This window comes from Zonotrichia leucophrys, chromosome 10 (genome assembly GCF_028769735.1).
Source record: "Zonotrichia leucophrys gambelii isolate GWCS_2022_RI chromosome 10, RI_Zleu_2.0, whole genome shotgun sequence".
Lineage (NCBI taxonomy): Eukaryota > Metazoa > Chordata > Aves > Passeriformes > Passerellidae > Zonotrichia > Zonotrichia leucophrys.
The window spans coordinates 8,488,909-8,511,324 of record NC_088180.1 but is presented as its reverse complement, the minus strand read 5'-3'; the positions used below and the strand labels follow the sequence as shown (position 1 = coordinate 8,511,324).

General features: G+C 38.3%; 1 protein-coding gene across 1 annotated transcript in view; it reads right to left on the bottom strand.

The window, feature by feature from the left end:
• Positions 1 to 1,566: 1,566 nt before the first annotated feature.
• The window catches only part of MYO5C (myosin VC), a 33,680-nt gene continuing 12,830 nt past the window's right edge, over positions 1,567 to 22,416 (bottom strand). Inside the window, exons 17-41 of the mRNA XM_064721780.1 lie at positions 21,061 to 21,147; positions 20,866 to 20,977; positions 19,747 to 19,958; positions 18,399 to 18,564; positions 17,903 to 18,049; positions 17,192 to 17,356; positions 16,872 to 16,965; positions 16,243 to 16,306; positions 15,021 to 15,201; positions 14,342 to 14,435; positions 13,482 to 13,545; positions 13,315 to 13,395; positions 12,746 to 12,926; positions 11,852 to 11,945; positions 11,064 to 11,115; positions 10,700 to 10,865; positions 10,363 to 10,450; positions 9,574 to 9,669; positions 8,478 to 8,632; positions 7,280 to 7,369; positions 5,949 to 6,099; positions 5,259 to 5,541; positions 4,073 to 4,247; positions 3,470 to 3,550; positions 1,567 to 3,212 (exon numbers count right to left, since the gene is read on the bottom strand). Of these exons, the coding sequence (XP_064577850.1) occupies positions 3,060 to 3,212; positions 3,470 to 3,550; positions 4,073 to 4,247; positions 5,259 to 5,541; positions 5,949 to 6,099; positions 7,280 to 7,369; positions 8,478 to 8,632; positions 9,574 to 9,669; positions 10,363 to 10,450; positions 10,700 to 10,865; positions 11,064 to 11,115; positions 11,852 to 11,945; positions 12,746 to 12,926; positions 13,315 to 13,395; positions 13,482 to 13,545; positions 14,342 to 14,435; positions 15,021 to 15,201; positions 16,243 to 16,306; positions 16,872 to 16,965; positions 17,192 to 17,356; positions 17,903 to 18,049; positions 18,399 to 18,564; positions 19,747 to 19,958; positions 20,866 to 20,977; positions 21,061 to 21,147 (3,232 nt within the window). The 3' untranslated portion in view covers positions 1,567 to 3,059. The remainder of the gene's footprint in view (positions 3,213 to 3,469; positions 3,551 to 4,072; positions 4,248 to 5,258; positions 5,542 to 5,948; positions 6,100 to 7,279; positions 7,370 to 8,477; positions 8,633 to 9,573; positions 9,670 to 10,362; positions 10,451 to 10,699; positions 10,866 to 11,063; positions 11,116 to 11,851; positions 11,946 to 12,745; positions 12,927 to 13,314; positions 13,396 to 13,481; positions 13,546 to 14,341; positions 14,436 to 15,020; positions 15,202 to 16,242; positions 16,307 to 16,871; positions 16,966 to 17,191; positions 17,357 to 17,902; positions 18,050 to 18,398; positions 18,565 to 19,746; positions 19,959 to 20,865; positions 20,978 to 21,060; positions 21,148 to 22,416) is intronic.

Genomic DNA, 22,416 nt, shown 5'->3' with positions numbered 1-22,416 from the left:
AAAAGACAACCTTCCTGTTAATTCTACTTAAAGGTATTTAAAGCTCAGCCTCTCCAGTTGCATCACCTCAGATCAGTTACATACTGGGGATTACTGATAATGACTTTATTTTAACTGCCTTCTTTTAGAACACAGAATAAAGAACAGGAACTATTAGACAAGCCAGACCTTACCTACCTGGTCTATACAGCAGGTTTTTGATGGTTTGTTTATAAACAAGTATTTGCTTGTTAACAAATATTAAAGTTGAAATACACCTGGCAACTGCTTTTTCCTGCTATCAACTTGGTATTCTGACAAATATTAAGTTTATCTCATATTCTTACAAAAACTTACAAGTCTAACAAATTTATTAGTGTCCATGCTGGCTCTTCCTTGGTTATACTTCTACAATTCTCCTAAGACAGCAAATTTAAAGTCAACAGGATTAAAAATTGCTGCTTTTCTTGCACTCTTTGAAAAAATTTTGGAGATATTTATGAAAACATGTCTGAAAAATTTAAGAACTGCCAAAGTTCACATCTATTATTAAGATTCTATGGAAGGCACTGAATTAATGCCATTAGATTTCACATTTGGTATTCAAGGGGATCTGAGGGAAAAAAGACAGAACTGAATCTCAGCCCAGTAGAGACTTGGGTTAAAGTAACCAGTCCTAATCATTTTTTATTAGAATATTATGGGAGCACAGGACTGAAAGGGACCACCTGTGCTGCTAAGCTCTATTCCCAGAAACTGCAGGAGTCACAAGTCTAAACACATCCAAAAATGCCAAAAGCATCTTACACATCTCTCCATAAGCCACTTCAGTGCTTCCCCACTGCAGTAAGGATCACCATTCAACACTTTCCCAGTTGAATGAAATACCTTTCTCCTTTAGCATCATCCTAGGAAAGTTAACCTCACTAATGCCCTTCACTAAAACTGCTCCTTATAATCAGAGGAGTAACAGAGACCAAAAATAGTTTTGCATTTAAATTCTATCTGAAGGCATTGATATCAGCAAAAGCAAGATAAGTTCTGAGAGCACACAGTAAGCTGGATAATTTTAAACTTTGTTTTAAAAATATACCTTGTTGTTTGCATACACAGCATTAATAGCACACTCCACAAAAAGCTTTCAAAGTAGCATCAAATTGTCAGAACAGTTTTCCTTGATCAACAATTTTTTGTCAACAGCACAAGCACCTTGACACTTCTCTGTGATGTGGATGCAAGAGTGGGCTGTGATTTCCCTCCCGTCAGCCCAGGTAACAGACACACAGCTCCAGGAGCTGCAAAAAAACCCTGTGCACAATTTGCAGCAACAAAAGTTGCTTCCATTAAACTATTTCCAGAAATTCATGAGGAGCCAAGGACAGCACACAATGCTGACAGGAAGAGACACAATGTTACAGCAAAGCAACTAAATTAAATAAATGTTTCTGGTGCAGTACAACACACACAACTGTTCACGTATTTCCAAATAACTTCTTTCAAATGATTCCATACTGGAAACAGAACTATTGCATCACACAAAGAACTACAAATTGATTTAAAACTACTTTATTTAACAGGTTAAAATAGTCTACCTACATGTATTATCTTTTGTACAGCTTTTATTGTTATTGAACAAACCACAAAATGTTTCCTTCATGTATTTTGACTATGTCTCTGTGGATATCATGAGGAATATGACACTGTACATGGTAAGCACCAGCAACAATAAACAACAAGAATTATTCCCTCTCTATACTTAAAGGTAGTTTGTGAAATTAAACAAGTACTAACACTGTAGTAATAGTCAAAAAACAATCAAAGACATTTTTCCTTAAATTAACTCAATTCATTAGCTATTTATATTATATTCCTTTAGCTATTTCAGAGCCTTAGTACTTGATTTCAATACCTATAGCAAACAGAGTAGCTAGAAACCCAGCATTAGTTACCTATTTAATGACAGTCACCCTTGTGGTGAGGTGAATGCTATTTCCCCTGCTGTTCTGACAGGGTCCAGAACTAAATAAAGTTATGTTTTACTCCCTGACCACAGGGAGAAGGCTGAACAAAGCAGAAAAGAGACCATTTCTGCAATTAAGGATCCTGCAACTGAAATTATGTAAGTAAAGGTGAAATGTAAGGAATTGAGCTTGGTTTATCATTAACACCAGACCACAGCTGCTGCATCTACTCCTATTCAGTCTCTGGATGGAGGAGGGAAACCACTAAAATGAGAAAGGCAGAAAGGTGTTGTGTGCATACTCAGTGTGTATTCTGAAGTATATTGCACTGCAGATGGAACCAAACCAGGAGATGACTCCTGCCTTTCAGAGAACCAAGCTTGTACTTCAAACCTGGATCGTAGCATGAATTTTATATCTAACTTTTCTATTACAATAACTGATATTGAATCCAAACTTGGCACTGCAGAGAACAGAACTGAAAGCTGTCTCCAAGAAGTGCTCCTGAGTCCCTGCTCTGGCCAAGGAGCTGAGCAGAGTGCCTGAGCTGCAGTGCAAGCACTCAGAGAGCTGAGCCACCCTGCCTACAAAAAGACATTGTGGGTTTGTAACAGCCATTCTCTTAGAGTGATCTCAGTTCCCCTCTTCACAGAAAGGTGAAAGCCAGTCTCAAATATATCAAGGCAAAGAACAGAATTGCCTTGGGAAGAAAAAACTCCCTCTCATTACAGGAAGTGAAGGCAAAGAAAATTGTAAAGCAGTAACATCTATCACATGCCAGTCTTCCCCTCTGACTGCTGCTGACAGGGCAGCAATGCAAACTTGTCAGATAAATGCTTTTCTTGTCAGCTGTGGACTAAAACTGTATGGTAAGCTTTGTGTCCAGGTGATGATATAAAGTTATTCTTGTAGGACTGAAATGAAGGAAGAAGTGTAAGAAAAGGGAGAAGGAAATAACAAGACAAAATTACTCCTACTCTTCAAGTCTTGACCAAGGAAGAAGTTTTTAACAGCTTAATTCACTGCACGCTGCCATGCTATCCAGCAGCTGGTGAAATGAACCATGACAGTCTGCTGTCTTTATAGAGTCTCAGAGGAAATACCAATTCACTGGCTTTATTAAACCCTCGTGAGAAAGCCAAGTTTGAAGCTGCTGGGGACTTGTATCAGTTCCAAAGCATGTGGAGAGGGGGTGAAAGGAAACGTCACTTGGAAGAGATGCTTGGTATCAAGCATCAGCTGTGGGACATCCTCACGGTTGTTTAGCATAGCCTGAAAGCAGAACAGAAAGAGTGTGAAAACAATGAATTAAGAATCAAAGCAAAGCCAGCACACTGCTTTCTTCCCATGGCAAATCTTGCTTTTCCATGATGTTAAGCAGATTTGCTTGCATCACTTTCAAGTGTCTAGAAGATGAGCTACTTAGTAATAATGTGATGTAAAGGCCAAGTACAACTGTAAAGCATCAAAACTCAAGTGTGTGAAGCACCCTGTGAGCTGAATATGGAAACAGCAGGGGCAGCTCTTACCTGGACCTTCCGAACAAAGGATGGAGTCACTCTTTTCTCAAAGTCATCTATGGGAGTGTATGAGTTCAGGATCTTAACTATCTGCTCAAATTACAAAAGACTATTTTAGTGTGTCATAAAAAGGGAGAAGACAAAAAGAAGTAAGCATTATTATGACATTCTTACTGATATTTAATTAAGGCTTCAGTAAAACATTTTGCAGTAAAGAGAGAATTTTGACTTGTCACCTACTGAGTTGTTACATATATGATGATTGCTATGACTCATTTCCAGAGGTGTCAGCAGATCAAGGAGATGTAGAAAAAGCTGAATTTATTAAGGGAAACAATTGAAAAAAAACCTGTGACATACTAAAAAAAAATACATTGTGGAACAAAAATGTGGGATACAACAATGCAGGAAAGCGTTCACCATAGGAGCAGTTAAAATGCTCAAAGCAATCAGGAATAAGGAGTTAAAATTCAATATAACAAGTGATGATGTGGAATGCTGAAGAATGTGACTTTTATGAAATGAAAGTCCAATGGCTTTTTGCAACAAATTATTTTAGATAGCTAAGATTCTGCAATCAGTGCTGCCGGAAAAAAACAGATGGCTCATTACCTGCACAGTAGAAAGAGATGTACAGTGTTCACATATTTCCTTGGCATCATCATCTGTGATCTTTTTAACCTGAAGGAGCCAGGCTGCCTGAGACAAGGGCTCCAACGTTTCTTTGGCATTGCTGCTTTGAAGATTCTTGTCCTTAAGCCATTCTTCCATGTAGCTGATATTACATCTGGGTTAAACCATGAACAAAGAACAGAAATGTCAGGTTCCCCTTGACAAGCAGGTTACTTTGAAGACTGCTAAGGAAGAAAGAGTCTTCTAATGTTGTGTTCAAATTAATATATTTTAAGCTAAAAACAATACCTGCAGGTCACAGAAATCAAACAATTAACAGCTTATTTAACTATAAATTAAATCCTTGTTATATTTCAATTCTTATTTTTTCTTAATTGTCTATTTTTTAAAGCTTGGCTAATAGATAGCAAGTTATTAGTTTAGCTGTTGTTTCCAGAAAATTACTAACATATAATGGCATTGTCTACTGCACTGTATGGCATTAAAACATTTATTTGCAACTGAGCATGTACAGGAAATGAGAACAATCTTTGCTGTTGCAAAGCAGGGCCAGGCTTATAAAGGATGATCAGCTTTCTTCTAATAATGTTCTCAGATGGGCCAAGATTTTACTGATTTTTCTTCCCCTGAGCCTGCAGACTGACTCATGGAAAACAAATGCACTGTTTCTTCTGCAAACAGTTAGGAGCATGTTTCCTTGGTGCTTGCAACAGGAGAGATGATGCTCAATTCACACCCTCCAAGGCTCTGTCCCAGTGCCTGTCTTGTCACAGAGCATGAAACATGCAAGTCAGCTTTTGTATCCCTGCCAGCCCTGGGACACTGCACCTGTTCACTGTGGTAAGAAAGAATTAAAAATACTGTTGGTCACATCACAGATGAGCTAGCATGGAAAGAATTCTAACCATGCCTGACTTTAAGCTTCTGACTGTAATTTTCTCTGCCTTTTCCTCCACTAGTGTTTCCATGGAAAGAACAATTTATAGTTGTCACGTTGAGACAGCTCAGCCCAAAACACGAAGATTTGCTTTTCCAAAAGAAGTAAAAACAACTGGCTACTTCCAGCAGAATGGTCACAGAATATCCAGTGACTTAGAGGTAAAGGACATTATATACAAGTGTTAAAAATTCATTCTCAGGCTTGCTGAAACTTTACTGGCTTTACCTTATCTGCATTCCTTTTCTACAGGAGCACATGTCCTTGCGGAGGAAGAGACTATTGAGGGTGACAGCTCCAATCAGAAAGAAAAGCTGCTTCACTGCCTGCTTTAGGAGCTCAGAGTCCAAGCCATTCTGACACATAGTGCTATAAAAATAGCTGAGCTGCTGCAAGATAGAGGTCATGGTGTAGGTATCCGTGTCATCTATACTGGAAGAACGTTTACGGAACCCCGTAGGTTTCAAGCCAGAAATTCCTTGAAGACTTTCATATTCCAGCATGCCTGGTACTGAAATACAACAGAAAATAACTGATGAAATCAAAATTCCCAAGGCTCCTTTCAGTTGCATTAATTATTGAACAAAACCTACTTTCAGGATATTTTAGAAGTTAATTGATACAAGAAAAATAAGATACTGACAAAGGCTTCCAGAGCACACAATTTTAAAAAAGCCTTTTATTTTTGTATGATGTTGCTCAGATTCACAGCATTATCCTAGACTAGGAAGTTTTGAGGAAAAAATCTGGGAATATATGATTCAGTGAAATTTGTATGCGTAGAAACACACATGCAGGAACACCTCAGTATAAATATCAGGAGAAAGGAGTCTGTCCCACCCTCTGCCTCCCTGTATGAGCTTTCCTCATGTGCTTCACCAGCTACATTTAGGTGCCCTTGGATTGCTGTTGTCTTACCAATCATGTGCTGAATGTTGTTCTCCATTACAATAATGAATTGGTGATATATTTGAATGGCCAAATCACTGAGAATTTGTCTGTATTCTGAGAGATCAAAATGCTTCAGACAGTTCTTATTCTGACGTGGAGTGTTATGCTTCATGAATTCCTATAAGTGAGTAGTAAATATAATTAGAAATCACATAATGTGGTAATTATAAATTGTTACTGCAATGTTGGAGTTACTCATTCCATTTCTGGCTGAACACAGAATGAGTCAAAGCTAATTTCAATGGGTGCTTCCTGTACTTAATTTTCCAGTTAAAGCTGACGTTTGCTTTGCTCCTAAAGCCAAAGGAAAGACACGCATAGATGTCAATGAACTCTGGAGCAACTCCCAGATCTCTTAAACAGAAAGCAAACCCTCCCTGTTCTCCTCTTGTTGCCCTACCCACACCCCCCACAAAAAAAAAAAAAAAAACAAACCAAAAAAAACCCACAACATAAAAAAAGCCAACAACGTAGCTGTTTCAACTATAATGGCAAACAAAAACATTTATGCCATATTGTTGCAAAGGGATATAATTTTTGGACTTTTCATTTGCAAAGTTCTGACTTCAAAAGTTTACCCCAAATCCTAACCTGTGTGAGGTGTTTATAATTCATTAGAACACAGATCAAAAGCAAATTCTGGATTCAGAGCTTTCCCTACTGCTGCAACCCCAGTCACAGAGTGTTGGTGATAAAGCTTATCAGGTTTGGGTTCTGAGTGACCCCGCTGTGGCCACGAGAGGGAGCGACTCCAAGCCCAGTTCAGGCCACCCAAGTCTATAAAACCTCTTAAAATACAGTCAGAGTTTCCAGCTGAAAAGAAACTTGAATCTCAGGATGAAATTTAGCTTAACAAGCAAGTGAGATAAGGGATAAACCTGAACAGCTTGTTGTTTTGCTTCTTTCCAGAGTTTTTTCTATTTTGGTAGCAGTAAGTATTTGAATGGACCTAATTATAAAATAGCAAAGCTGTTATATATATATATACATGGCTGGATATCTGAAGTCCAGCTCAAATTAAACTCATGTGGAAAGATTCAAATTAAGTAGCAGTTTCCATGCCATGACTTTAACCTACTTTAGCACTTTGACGTTTTCTTCATTTCTCTTGACTCATCAATTCTATACTGTCTTATTATTTGTATAAGACACATAACACCACTGCAGGGCAATGTGAATACATAAATACCTGTAAGGCACACTGGTGAGCTGGTGAATAGTTTATTAATTAATGCTACTTTGAATTTCAATTAAAATCTGTCAAAAGTAATGGAATCATTTTATTAAATCAATCCTACCTCTTCCCCGCTGTACTGCTTCAAACAGTTAAGAAAATAATATGTGTTGGAAAGCCAAAACGACAACATCTCAAAGTCTTCTGAATGTTCCTGAAAATGGTAAGTAAAGCAGTCTTACTATGGTATTGTCTCACAAGGTTAATTCAATAATTAAACTTAAGACCATTACAGCATTGGTAGAACAGAGTCTATCTATAGCAGAAGGAGCACAAAGCATCTAAAAGGTGCTGAACAAATCCTGCTCTGTTTTCAGGCTAACACTTAGCAAAGATCCCTCTTTGTTTGGTAAATACTGCTTAAGCATTCTTAATAGACAGGCTAAATAATAAGCCTGAACAAACAGTTTTACAATTCCTGTGGATATGTAGTGTGCTGGAGGGCTTCCTGCAAAGAAGTGTGAACAACACCTGCATTCACAAATGAAACTGCACTGCAAAAACTATAAAAACACAGTTCTAACTATCTATCTCTTATTTTTATTAGCTGAGTAAACATAAGCTTCTCTATTGGATAAATTGTGCTATAAATTTGTTTGTGTACAAACTTATAGGTTCTCTGTACAACACATTCAACTGCATAAACCACAGTCCATTCCTGCCTGTGCTTCCTCCCTGTGTCTGGTGTTTCATTCCACTATAAATCCATTCACAGAGCTGAATTTGTTATGCATACAGCATAGCAATTTTTGTTTATAATTTAATTTTGTACACGGGCTGGCAATTTGATTTTAATCATTTGGGTTCTAGTGCTGCAGTACAGGTGACATGTTGAATTACACCAGCAGCCAAGCAGTGCAAACACTTCCTCAGAGCCCACTACCAGCTTGCTGCCAGACATACCAGCCTTCATTTCTGTCCCTCTGACTTTGAACAGTGCTGAAAGCACAGGTGCACTTCACCTAATTAGCTACTCATTGTAAAATGTAAAGTGCTTTAAATGATTTTGTCAACATCTTCAGATAAAAATAATTTATGTTAATGCATTCCGTGGATTCTGTGTTCAGCACAGCAGAACCTCAGCTGGAGACTTTACAGGGATGCTACTACATCCTCAGTAAGTGTCACTAATCATTATCATTCCCTTCTAGGAACATCAGCAAGTGGAAATGTTGGCATTCCCCAGGTACCACACATGCATTTGTAAACCTTGTGTTAAAAATCAAAAAGCACAGTACAGTACAATCAAACACAGCTCCTACCTTAACAACCTGCTTGATGCCATCAATGGTCACATTCATGAAAGACTTCAGCATGTCAGCATCGTTCAGGTAATCTGCATACCTCACACACATGAACAGGATGTGAGCTGGAAGGCCAGGAATCATATTAACCACAACTCCACGGGGCTTCAAATCTGCATGGAGGAGAGTCATCTGGTTTATTACAGAAAAACCCAATTTTCAGTGTATCATTCCAAAAAAGACAAGCACCGTGTTCCTTTCTGCAGTGACCAGTCACATAATAACTGATTTACTGGTGAATCTCTTGTTTCTGACCACTTCTGTAACAGTATTGCTCACATATGAGTATTAATTATATTTTCTTGGGGGGTAGGAGAGTATTGTAGCAAATTCTAAGGTCTAGCATGGCTATGCCAGGCATGACAACTTCAAAAAGCAAATTACATTTAACTACCCACTGGATGCCCCACCAAATTCCAGCATTGCTTAGGGCCACATCTTTGTTCACAAAAATATTGACATTCAAAAGTGAGGAAGTGAGAAGAAAAGGCAAGTGTTTTTGATTTAATAATAGTACAAATGTACATGGAAAATTTGTCAAATTCACTATTAATTGTAAGCTAATGAGAAAAGCTGGTTTGGCAGCAAGACTGATAGTGTAAAGTAGGTCAGATGAGGGACAAAATCCTTTTAAGAGAGAAACATGAAGTACAGCTCCTTTTAGTGAAGGGAAGACATGGCAAGGACAGACATGAGAGCAACCATCACACATGGATATAAGCACAGTGACTTACAGACCTAGCAGATGACCAGGAAGAAAGAAAACTGAAGTCCCTGGTGTGCTCTTGGGATTTATAGCTTTAGAGGTGGAAAAATAGTAAGAAAGGTAACAGAGTCAGCATTATGTAGAGTCAGAGAAATTATTTTTACAGAGATAAAGCACTTCTGTAGTTGAAATATCTGGTAGTGGAAAGAGCAGTACAAATTGTACTGGTGGTAAGAGAACGGGGGAAAAGGCAACTTTGCATGAATGCAATATGGTGCCATGTACTTTTTGTTACAATGTTCTGAGTATTGTTGTTGACTTATAAAATTCCAAGTTTTACTAGAATACCAAGGATAAGATTTTGAATGATCCTTTCTTCATCCTCTTTTTTGTACTCCATCATTCCAATGTACTCTTTGGGCACAGTGGGCACAAGGGCTTCAGCTGTCAAACACAAAAGCACTGTTACTGCCAGGTTAATGGATAAGCTAATGGTCATGTTAGAACAAACTACTGGAGAAAAGCAGTTTTCTCTGTAATAAAGACAGCACACACTAATGTTCTTATCTTATGGCTCCAAGCATTATGAGTTAAGTAACACTTATATTATTCCTGAATAGCTTCACTGGATTCAGTGGGATTACTTGCAGTAATAAGAAAAAATAAACAGTGAAGTTATACCTCTACATTAGACAACTTTACAATGTTTTTGAGAGCATCCTGTAGTGAAGAATTACTTTGTAAGAGCTTTGTACAGACTAACTTCACATCAGGAACCACCTGCCACTTGAAGGCTCATGGGAGGGGCCCCTTGTCAGATGCAGAACTAACACTGGTGGCCCAGAGGGTTTGTGTGAGGGTGGGCATTAACTGCTCTTGGCAGGACCTTATCCCTGTGCCTGCATCTTTATCATCTAGACCAGGTCCCTGAGTGTCTGTGATTTAGCTGGGGAAAAAACAAATACACCAGGAAAGGACTTCTATGTAATTTGTGTTGATGATTCCCCGGCACACTTTTCTGAGGTACTAAATTTCTAACTCCACCCCAAACTCCAGTTTTTTAAAAATATTTTTTTTCTTCAAACAGACACTTAGCATTCAAAGCTATTAAACAAAATAGATCACATAACATCTTACATTTTTCAATAGTCTTGGTCAGAGTTTTGATCTGATCTTCTAATTTTTTTATTATTCTGTCTTTCATGTCCAGCTTTTCTTCAAGATCCTGTAATAATCAAAGTCAGTGAGTTAACAGCAAACAGAATGAAAAAATGTTTTCTACTGCTTCATGTTATTACCACAATTAATATTATAATGTGCTTTTACTTATATTTGCTGGAAGAAATAACCTCATATCCTTTTTTCTCCCTAAATTAATTGAAGAAACATCCTACTCATACCACAAAATCATAATTTCATTCTTTTTATCCTGCATTTCATGTACAGTTTCTCAATGACAATTTCATTTCCTCACCATGTCTTCCACAGCGAGTCGAGTTGTCACTTGCTTTATCTTGCTTTGTAGTTCACCCTGGATTTCATCTTGCATCAAACCATTGCTCAGCCCCTCAATTCCTTGGATGGTGTCCTTCAGATTCTCTTTTTCTTTAATGTCTACTTCATTCTGGGCCTCAGTAGTTCTAAAATAGGTAAGAAGTCTTGTCTCTTAATCTTTTGTGAAAGCACAGTCAAATCATACTTGTTAGTTATTAACTGCACAAAACACTCTAAGGCAAATCTTAAGTGGATTGTAATTTAAGAGTTTAAGTGACTCTGTTACTACAGCTTATAGTGTAGCAACACTTTTTTCTTTTTTAAAAAAATAAATTAAAAATTACCGTCTTTGTGTCCTGTCCCGTTCCAGCTCATAATGCAGCCGATTTGACATCTCTGCCATTTTTTTTCAATAATAAATAGCACAAAACCCAAAACAAAACAGAAACAACAAAATCAAAGGTATTTACTGTTCAGTACTACTATTCAGTAAAACTTTCATACACTCATAGTTTTGTTTCATCTAATGAAATCAAATTATTGATGCCAGATAATGTATCAGAGAAACATGGGACTACTCCATACCACACAGAAAATTGTATGGGATGAAGAATTTTGATACTACTAACTTCTTGCAGTTGGCGGTAAAACTACTCATAAATTTTAAATCAGTTGCCTAGGAAGACATCAGCAGGGTATGCTTTCCTAAATTGAGAAGAACTTTTCCCTCTGTCTCCCACTCTGAGTTTTGCAGCATTCTCTCAAGTCTACCTCATAGAGTATGCCTCAAATTCCAAATGATCTTTCCTTTTTATGACTGTTTCCAAAGGACATACTCCATTTCACATATTCTTAGCAGAGCCCTATGGAATACATTTGGAGACTTCCAAACCCCAGAACTGAACGACTTCAAAAAGGTAAAAAAAGCACATATTTGTATGTATCTTATTTTTTCAGAAGAGATATAACACATATTTTTCATTGCATTTCTTCCATTTTACTAATAAGAAAGTAAGTAATGAGGCAATGAAGTCATGATGGAATATTAATTCAGCTTTTAGAAGTTCAGTTCTGGGGAATTCATCAAGTTCACCTCAACCAACAGAATATGGGACCATAGTGGGACCATTACCTTTCAACTTTGTGGTCTGCTCTTGAAGACGGTTTTCAAGGTCTAATTTTTGATTTTCAAGTTCAGCAACTTGCTGCTTAAGATCTGGGATTACCTTTTAGAGAAAAAGGAGATTTGTGTATTTCAGCACCTTCCTTCTTTTCAAATCCCTTCAGTAGTTCCTAAGTCATCCCATGACCCTGAACTGCCAATAGTCCAAACCAGAGGACTTATTTAACTTGCTTGCCTGACTTGTTTGACTTTTCTGAAGGCACCTTCTGCTGGCTTCTTAAAAACTAAATAATGAGCTAATCAAATTGTTGGACTTTCCCACTAGTACCATTGTTTTGTTCTAGTTTAAAGGAAATTACACTATGGCTTTAATTTCCCTAGTTCAATTAACAGTGAAAAAACCCCCTCAACATTCCATAAAACACTTACAAAAATAATATAATAAATAACTTTTCCTTTTATTTTCGATTTTTGTAACTTTGCTTGGAAAACATTTCCTCGATTATTTTTCAGAAAAATGATATGGCATGTGCTATCTTCTGGAATAAACACGAGTTCCTTGCGTCAGACAGTTTTGCACAGCACCAGCTTTTGGAATGTGTAGCTGCCCTCTGGTGGGGAAAGCCTCAGAACTTTGAGGAGGCTTCTGAGAAAAATCTCAAATCAGGTTCATGCAAATGAAAAGGCAAAAAGTCTCTGTGAGGCTGCCCCAGCAGGCTGGACACTCAGACAGTAAATTTGGCTGTCTCCTTACACAGCACCCCAGCAGGCAGGGAGGGAGCCTCAGGGGTGTGCAACCTTACATGGCCCTATTTGTTTGAGCCTTGAGGTTTCAAAGACATGCTCACAATATTTGGAGAGCCACAAACACATCTGGGTTGTGCTTCTGCACCTGGACCTTACCAGATTTTCTGAAGTCAGCCTGCTAACTTCCAGCCTAATGCCATCGTTTATGTCATTTTCCTCTCGGAATAATTTCTGTAGATGATTAATATCTTGACTAAGATGTTCAACTTTAAAGTTCAAACCTTCAATCTCTTTCTCATATATTTCTTTCTGAGACTGGAAATGGCTTTCCAGTACTCTGTTAAAACAAAAAGGAGAAAGAACATGGCAGATGCAAAATGACCCTGATTAAATGGGTCAAATTTAATACAAAGTGAAAACAAAGTACTGTGATTAACACAGAGATATTCCATGACATCACCTGTGCATTAAAGGAGTTGAAAGTTATACATGATATCTCAGAGGAAACACATTTTCCTGACTGACACATCCACACTTATCTCACTGGCTTGGTAGAAGTTTATTCAACTGATTTTAAACTGCTCAGCTCATCATATAATGTGGTATTTCTTAATTTCCTTAACAGAAGTTCAGCATTGCACTGTAAAATTGTTACCCACTGATCTTTTGATTTATCTTCTAGGTCACAGCTTGGAGTTTTGGAAACACTGAAGAACTGAACTAACCTTGTGGCTTTTTTCAAGCCCTCATAAGCAAACCACAGTTCTCCATCCTCATTTAAGTGTTCCAGATCCTCTGTAGAGAGTCTAGAATGCAAGACAGAACCATTAGTGTGCAGATGACCATAATGCATTTCTTAAGCTTTTGTGAAGATACCTCAGAAGAAAATTACCTGCTCCTTACATCTTCAAAATCATAACTTTCAAGAAGCTGCTTTGTAACTTCTGACATCTTTTCTGGAAAAAAAAACCCCACAAAGTTTATAAAATTCATTATTTTCTCTACATGTTTCATTATAAAGACCAAACCATCCTCTTCCTAAATCTAACAAAGTTCTTCCCTGGTACTCAGTAAATATATCTGATTTACCACAGGAATACCATGAGGGACTTGGTTCTACTTTGGGACATTCAGGAGCATTGATGTACCACCAATACTCCTTTTTTTCTAAACTTTCAGTGCAAAGTTACATCTTCCTGGTCTGAATCTGGGCAACTCCTAGACCTGTACAGATGATTTATCATCTTGTGCTAGGTTACTACATTAAATGCTACAAATACAGGTTTGCTTGTTGACATTATTATCATTAAATAAAGTTCACAATAGTAGTGCTTGTTAAGTACATCTTTCCCACAGAAACAGAACCCAAATCAGCAAGTTATTTACGCATACATGACATTGTTGAACCTAGCACAAAGAACAGGACGAATGAAAACTAGATAATATATTGTTTACACATTTTTGGGTCCTTGTTAAACTCGAAGTGAAGTTTAAATTTTAGGTGAAGTTTAAATCATTAGTATTTATTTCTAAACACAAATGAGAAATGGCTGAATTCAAAGTTTCCTCAAAGGGGTACCCCATCAGTGACCACTTTGTACACTGTATATATATAGATGGATGGAATTAAACCACCATGGAATGGGAAAGAGAACTAGAGTTCTGTCATAGCTGACATTGAAGAGATCAATTTAAAGTGGCCTGGCTCAACTGCACTTAGGAATTCCCTGCACTGTCTGGTATGTAGCTTACCCCTCAATTCTCTCTTCTGTGAGTGGGCCTGCTTTTCAACATCCAGTTTCTGTGTCTGAAGAAGTTCAATTTCCTTTTGCAACTCAGGTATTTTCTGAATCAAACAGAAATCATATACTGAGACAAGGTGGGGATGACAAGGGCAGAGTATCAGAACTAAATTAAATCAGAATTATAATTAAGAACAAGTTAATATGGTGAAAAGCTTAAAATGCATTGTGTTTAAAGCACCTGATTCTCAGGCAACAGAGCACAACAGTAATGTGAGGTACTGAAAAAAAAATGTTTGTGCCATGGAATTGACTCAGAGAACAAAAATGTGACTTTACACTAATGTAAGGTTCAGTTTATAAACTACATGTATGGAAAATTCCCAGAGAAATGAATACTTTCTCAGGAAAATGGAAGGAAAACAGATCTATATATTCAAATTTATAAATATTAAAGCACAATTACTCTTGAAAACATGCACTTATTACTGCAAGCACTAACTTGCATTGTCTACTACATGAAAACACTGCAATACAGTGACCTACCAAATACAGCTTATTAACTACAGCTTCTCCTAAAAATGGACTGGAAATAAAAAAAAATAGTGAAGATAATCTATATGCAAAACATGCACATTCTCCACTTGCTTTCTCTAGCAGACTCCAAAATGAAATGAGTCATGCTTTACCTGTGCTTGTTTTGTAAGCTGTCCTACTTCCATTTTCAAGCCGTCCTGAGTGATAATTTCTTGCTGAATTTGTTGCTGTAGCTGAGTTTTTTCTTCTTTCAGAATCTTAATTTCTCCCTTCAGCAGTTCAATCTCCTTTTCATAGTCCTGCTTCTGGTTTTGGAAATTTTTCTCAAGTATCCTAAAGCACACAATGAAAAGGTAATTTTATTAATCTACATTCATAAGTGAAAAAGTGGGCTTTGTTTCAGTTTTAATTTGAAGGACATGCTTCCTTGAAGAACATTTAAATGAACCATAATTACTTGAAAATGCCATCCTACATTCTCAGAACCCACACACATAATGGATGATAATGGCAGGAGAACATCCCTATATTTTCTTACAGTTTTAGTTTATTTAATTTTCCTTTACAGTTTCTTACAGTTTCCAGAATATTTCTGCTGGATTGGCTTCCAGCATCACACAGGTAATGAGCAAACCAGAAATACTAGGAAAAGAAATCCTCTTAATGTAGTCTGAGGGTACTGGCAGCAGAAATCAGACTGAGCTGGAGCACCACAGAGCTTCCAGCCCTCAGGAGCAGTGACTGATTGCTCTCTTCACACTTGAGAGAACAGCACTCCTCTGGTACTGAAGGTTCTCTGTCTTGGACTGGAAAAGTTATTGGGAAATAAACACTTGATCCAAGAAAAGCATGCTGAAAGCAACAGCCATTTGTTGATTAATAATAGGATTTTTACTGCAAATTAAATACCTAAAGGGGAAAACAAAAGTTTTTCCTTTGTACTTTTAACTGAATGTCCTTTACAAACACTGCCTTTCCCTCACACTGAATCCTTCCATTCTGTCCTTTCATATTCAGTTCTCAGGAGTTCTGACTGGTACGGCCATCAGCTGCTCTTCCATTCCTGACCAAATTCTGAGGACATCTCCAAAGAAACCATTACCACCAGAGTTGCCTTTCAATTCTCAGACACAAGAAAAGACAAGAAATTGCAAAAGCAAGAACAGTCTGATTTCCTGCATATGACTCACCCACAAACAAGGACGTGCTTTTCCTAAACTCTGCATGAAGTACTTCAGTACCAGCACTAATGCCCAAGAACGTGGACAGATTCCTGACTGATGCCAGCATAATATGTTTGCAGAAGGAGAAAGAAATGTAGGGAAAGAGAAAAAATGAATGCTGTTTCAAAGAAATAAAACTCAGATTACATACATTCGTTGGTTTTCTTCTTTTTGTACATCGTTGAAGAGTTGCTGTGTGAGCTCATCCATTTTCTCTGTCAAAAAATATTTTAATATTTCTAAGACCTTCATGCAACTGTGTCCACTTATTAAAAAAGCATGACCATGATGAGTTTTGTTTTAGTAAGTATTCCTTAACATATTCTGAGGCTGAAATTACTCTCTCCAGTGCCAAAAATTGTCACAGTACATTTATTAAGTAATGCTATAGAAACAAAAAGATTCTGAAGCACCAAATTGTGCAATTATTCATCTGAAGTATACTTGATCTCATGTGCTGCCTGTGTCCTTTGAAATTAGATTCCTAAAAGTAGTGTATTAAAGGAAGCAAGGATGAAGCTACACTTTGAAGGAATACATGTGTACGAAAAAGGACATGTAACAGGAGGAGAGGTCCTGCTACTGAAAGAACAAATTTAATTATTAAATAAAAAGAAGTTGCACACTTGTGCTATGCATTCTAAGCAATAGAAGGACCAACTTTAAATTTACTACAATTTCAGCATTTACTGGAGAAAATGAACAAAAGTAATTTATTTTTGATGAAAAAATGATTTTACCCCACTATAACTCCTTAGAAACTCCCTTTAGTTATTGTACCTTTCATTTCCTCAGTTTTTTCTTGGAGCTTTATTTCTAAGGTCTCCTTCTGTTCTTGTAATTCTTTATTCTGATTCTCAAGTTTTAAGATTTTCTGTACAGACAAAAAATAAGCAAAATATACAAATTACAGAGGAGGAAGAAAGAGGTCTAAGAAGATCTTACATTTAAAGAAGCACAAATGGAGTCTCTTCCTTTCCTGCCACCTCCCCCCAAAAGAGTATGGTTACTTAGAAACTCTCAAATCATGGATTTGATAAATTCAGTAACTGAAAACAGTAATTAAGAATAAAAGCACACAGATGGCAATTATAATTTACCTGCTCACTGTCTTCTTTATATTTTTTCCCTTTTTCTTCATATGTTTTCTTTTGAGCAGTTAATTTTTCGAGTTCTGATTCAAGTTTCTGAATTGTATCCACGTCATTCATATGAGCTGAAGCCAGATTGGTCAATCGTTCCAGCAAGCCATGATTTTCTCTACTCTACAATGAGCAGGACAGGATAAAAGTGAACAGAAAAATGCAGTGAAACTGTTCCATAGAATTTTAAAGGGAGTACTTGACCTATTTCTGCTCACCATCCCATGGTTTCAGTCATGATCATTTCAACCCAGGACTGTTTCTGTCAACTAGATGAAAACTACCATTTTAAAGATGATTTGGCTGGAATGGCTCTCAAAAATAAGTTGCAAAATAAACTACCAAAGTTACAAAACATGTTGTACCAGAGGAATATCTCACACATCCTTCATCCTAACAGTAACAACCCCATCCAGAGACTGGATGGACTCAAGAAACATTAAAAAAAACAAAAAGGTAATTGCAGACTCTTCTCATTTGTATAATTAACCCAAAAATACAAGGAAACCCTAGATGGTTCTTTCTACCCTGGCTGTAGAAAGCCTAATAGTTTATTATAGAGGACCATAATGCTTACACACTCTCCTGTCTTCTCAACTCAACATCTTTGACTAGAGCAGATAGGATAAACAACTTAGTACAAATCAGAAGCTGACTGCTTCCCCTCACCTGTTCTTCTATCCTTTTCTGCAGCTGCTGGACTCTGTATGAGAGCTGGATATTCAACACGAAGCGCCGAATGTTCTGGAACCTGCGCCTGGCCAGCCACGCACGGGCGTACTTCTGCAGAACCACAGCCTTCTGCTCCTCACGCATCTTTAAACAAAGGATTAGTATCCCTCTGTAATTAGCTCAATCCACAGCAATTATAACAGCCTGTGAGTCTACACACACTGCTGAGGACAACGCAGCTCATGGAAATATCAAAATACTGAAATATTCCAACTGCAGGCCCATTTGAGCCATTGTAGTAATCACAATAAATGTTCTGCACCCAGCATAAACCAGACAGAGATCTTGGTAAAAAACTAAAAAAATAGAGCAGAAGATACAAGAACCAGACATGACAAAGGTAAAGTATAGGAATAATTGCTATTGTGTTCATATTTTTTACAGAGCACGAGTTGTTTCCAGTTACTGAAATCACATGTTTGATAGGCTGTACCTTGCGATACTTTTTTCTTGCTAGAAATCCTCTTGTGTAAGCTTGGATTGTTACAGCAGCCACATGGATGAGCTGGCAAAGTCTACGGACGAGGTAACCCCGACAGTATTTCTGAATGACTATAGCTGCCCATGTTTCCTTCAGATTTCTTGCAGTTATAGCTTGCCTTAATTCAAAAGACAATAAAATTTACTTAGATTGGATTTCTCATGCTCATTGCTTTGGTCAGTCAAATTGCATACACATACACAAAAAAGAGAAGATATCAAAATCAGGTAACCATTATCAAAAACACAGCTTGTTCTTCAGCTAAAGTGAAGGAGAGGGAGTCACCCACAACTTTTAAATGTGTCCACAAGCATTTGTTCTGATGGTCTCTTTATGAAAACCTCCCAGCCTACACAGAGCCATCTTTCCTTCTGCTTTGACAATGCCTGGTGAATTTTCTTTGCAATAATTTGTCCACACTAATCCATACACCCCTGGATTTTTCCCTGGCCCTAAAGTTCAGCAGAAAGCCCAACTGGGACAGTTATTATCAGCTAAGGACTGAGCTTACAGGCAGACAGGCCTCTTGGGGATTTGGTAGACAACGCTGGAAACCTGTTGGGGTACTTCCCTCATATCAGCTGAATAATTTGAACACATTCGATTTCATAATTACAATCAAGAGGAAATGGAAATACAATTGTGGGTATCCTTAAAATTAGAGGGTTTTGGGAAAGCTGCAAAAGGCAGGCCTCACAGACAGCAGAACTCTGATTAGAGTTAAGCAGTAGCCATAAGATTGGTCAGCAGAAAAATTATGTAAGTAGAAAAGGACAAATAGAACAATGGTCTGTGCATTAACGTTGGTCTAGAATAGCTCCCTAAGCTGCAGAAAAGTGTATCTAGTGAGATATTAGGAAGTTCTAAGCTTTATAATGGAGCTCTGTGCATTGTTTTAAGGCTTTGTATTTGAAATAAGCAAGTATTGTTTTAACTGAAGGTATGTGTGCTTATAGTGGTTGGATTGAACTACTGTCAATGTGCTTTCGTTTTGTGTGATTGGTCAAAAAACTTTTAAAGTAAGTTGTAACATTAAGTTCTTGGTCTGCTGCCTGGGATGTGAGCTGCTGGCATCTTCCCATTGTCATAACCATGCAATGAGACTGATGCTGGAAAATACAACAGCTCAAGGCACGTTCCCAGCAGTCCCGTCCCATTTCTGATTTGTACGCAGCCCCCAGCCGGCGATAAAGCCTGAACTGCTCTTTGATAAAACCTGCCCTTGGGGCAGCAGCCGGCCCTGTGCGAGTCCCCAGGCAGGCCCAGGAGCAGGTGCCCGGGCGGGCAGGCAGGGCGGTACCTGACGGTGCGCTGCCCGCGGTAGTACTGCTGCACGGTGAGCGCCGCGCGGCGCAGGGCCAGGAAGCGCCGGCGCTGCAGCCAGCCCCGCACGCGCCGCTGCAGCAGCGTGCACGCCTGCCGCAGCCTGTCCGAGCGCAGCTTCTCCAGGTAAGCCACCTGCCCCGCCCTGAAAAATATCTTTGTTCTCCCAAACTGATACTGGTTAGGATCCTGAAAGAGAAAACAGTAGGTACGTTAAGTTTTCAGCTTATTTTTGTAGGCCAGATATTCTCTTCCTTTTATAAATTGTCACTTCAGGCAAGCTCTGCTCCAAGACACCATCTTCCTAAATAAGAATATCCTCTCTGCCTGCTATGCAGATAGCAGTACATAGGGGGAAAACCCACTTAGCAGGAAAGACACAGAGAACAACATCAAAAGTTGTACACTCGTGATCTAAAATTAAAGGGAGGCTCTGGACTTATCATCAAGGCCTTAAAAGCAACCTCTTCACCTCCTCCTACAAATCTGGTTCCATGAGCTCAGCAGCAACTTTTGGTGCACCTTTCTAGCCTGGAACCAGTGAGCTGTGTGAGCAAAAACTTGGGGTGAGGCTGCTTTTAGGTTACAGCTTTCCCCCTTGGCCTGTGCCAGGGCTACGCAGCAAGTGTGCCTGTGTTTGGTGTCACACATCTCTGAATCCGAGCTCAGTCCTTGACCAGGACCAGCCTCACCACCACAGGCTCATCTAACAAAGAGAAGCAATGTGCAAAATAGCAGATTTTTGAGCAGCTCTTCAATAAGCTGCATTCCACCATCAAAACTGCTCTTGTGCTTGTAATACTTGACAAATGTATAACATTTACTGTTTACTGGTTTATAAATACAGATCTCTTCCATTTTGCAAGTGACAATATTAAGCACAGAGTGGTTAAATTCTCTGTCTATGGCCACATCATGACAGTCACAGCACAAGGTTACTTACCCACAAGCCTGTTTACAGCACAGTAAACCAGGAAAAACAGCAATAATGTAAATACCTTTCCTGCCTGAGGAGAGATACTACCCCTGGCAAAACAGACCATTTATTACTAACAGATGCTGTAATACATCTATGGGCTGGTGCAGACAAACCAACCTGGATCAGCCTCTGCAAAACAATCTTGCAAATCTGTTTCTTGTCATTTATGGAGAGCTCCTGCTGTGTCATAAGAATGCTGTAACGGCTGAAAAACTCAATGTAAGTCCACCTGGAAAATTAGAAGTTAACAAATTAATTTCATTAACAGACAAGTAGGTGTTTTTTGGCATGGGGGCTCACTGCTATCCCTACCTGGACGGGTAGCTCTGTGCACTAATCCGAATCGTTTCCAAAACACCACATGCTCGCAGCTGCTGAGCAACTCTCTTGGAATCAAACCTAAAAAAAAGGCAGTGTTATACTTTGCATTTCTGCTGGGTTTGGCATGCTGTAATAATTAGAACTATTCTACCAACTGGATTTGTATTTCTGCTCATAGGACACAAAGCTCTCTGCTTCTTATATAGTGTCTTACTCCATACCACATATTAAAAAGATAAATATATAAAAAAATCTGGGTTTTCTGTTTCTTTCTCAAAACCAAAGGAAGACTGTATTTATTTATCTCACTAAAATTCCTATTTCCTTTCAGTATTAACTGTGGCAGTTCATAGCAGCAAGTGGTAAAGAATAGTTCCACTCTTGACACAAAACACACACAGAAATAAACCCCCTCAACAGCCCAATAGGAAGAAACTTGCCAGGTATTTTTTATCTCATTCATGATGAATAAATCTGGACTTGCTCATTAATACCTGGGTTCAAAATTACAAACACAAGGCATGGAAAGTCCCTTTCCTGCTCTGGACCAGAGCTGATTTGCCCACAGAGCCCACCACCAGTGTCAAGTCAGTACCAGCCAAGAGAGCCCTGTGGCTGGCAGATGACTACAGTATTCTTTCAGAAGCTCTTGGTGCACTCTTCTAGTCTAATTCTGACATGTTTTTACATTATCCAAGCAACTTCTGCCCTCACTGCAGGATCATGAGAGCTCACTGCAGTGATAGTGATATAATATCAGCAGTAACGTGCTTTGCATGGAAAGATTTTGTCTGGCTACAAGAAAATGAGCTAACAGATGCTTAAAAGATTGCATTTAGAATCAAAGCTGGCCTCTTCCCTCCTACTCATATAAGATAAAGGCTTTAATTTCATTTGTCAGTGCACTGCCTGCCAGCTGGAAGTTGTATAGTTGACATCAGTGTGCTTCCACAGGTCTGCCCAAAAAGAGACCAACAGCTGCATCAAAGTTAACTCCTGCTCACAGGTTAGTGGCTATCCATCTGCTCATATGAACTATGAAAACTATCTGCCACATATGACTGTAGTAAAACATTACAATTACATAAAAGTTACATAAAATAACATAAAATGTCCTGACAAATACACAAGCACTAGTATGTAACTTGAAAATTATTAAGTTAAAGGATTTTTAAGGTAACAAAAATGATACTTAAACATTCAATTTTTGTAAGAAGACACTATTTTTTTCAAATTCAGCGATCTGGGAAGGAAAACCATGTTCTGTATGGGAAGTTTCTCCACAATAAGAGTTTAGCTTGCTGACACACCACTACAGTGATACAGAAAACCACAGCTGAGCACAAC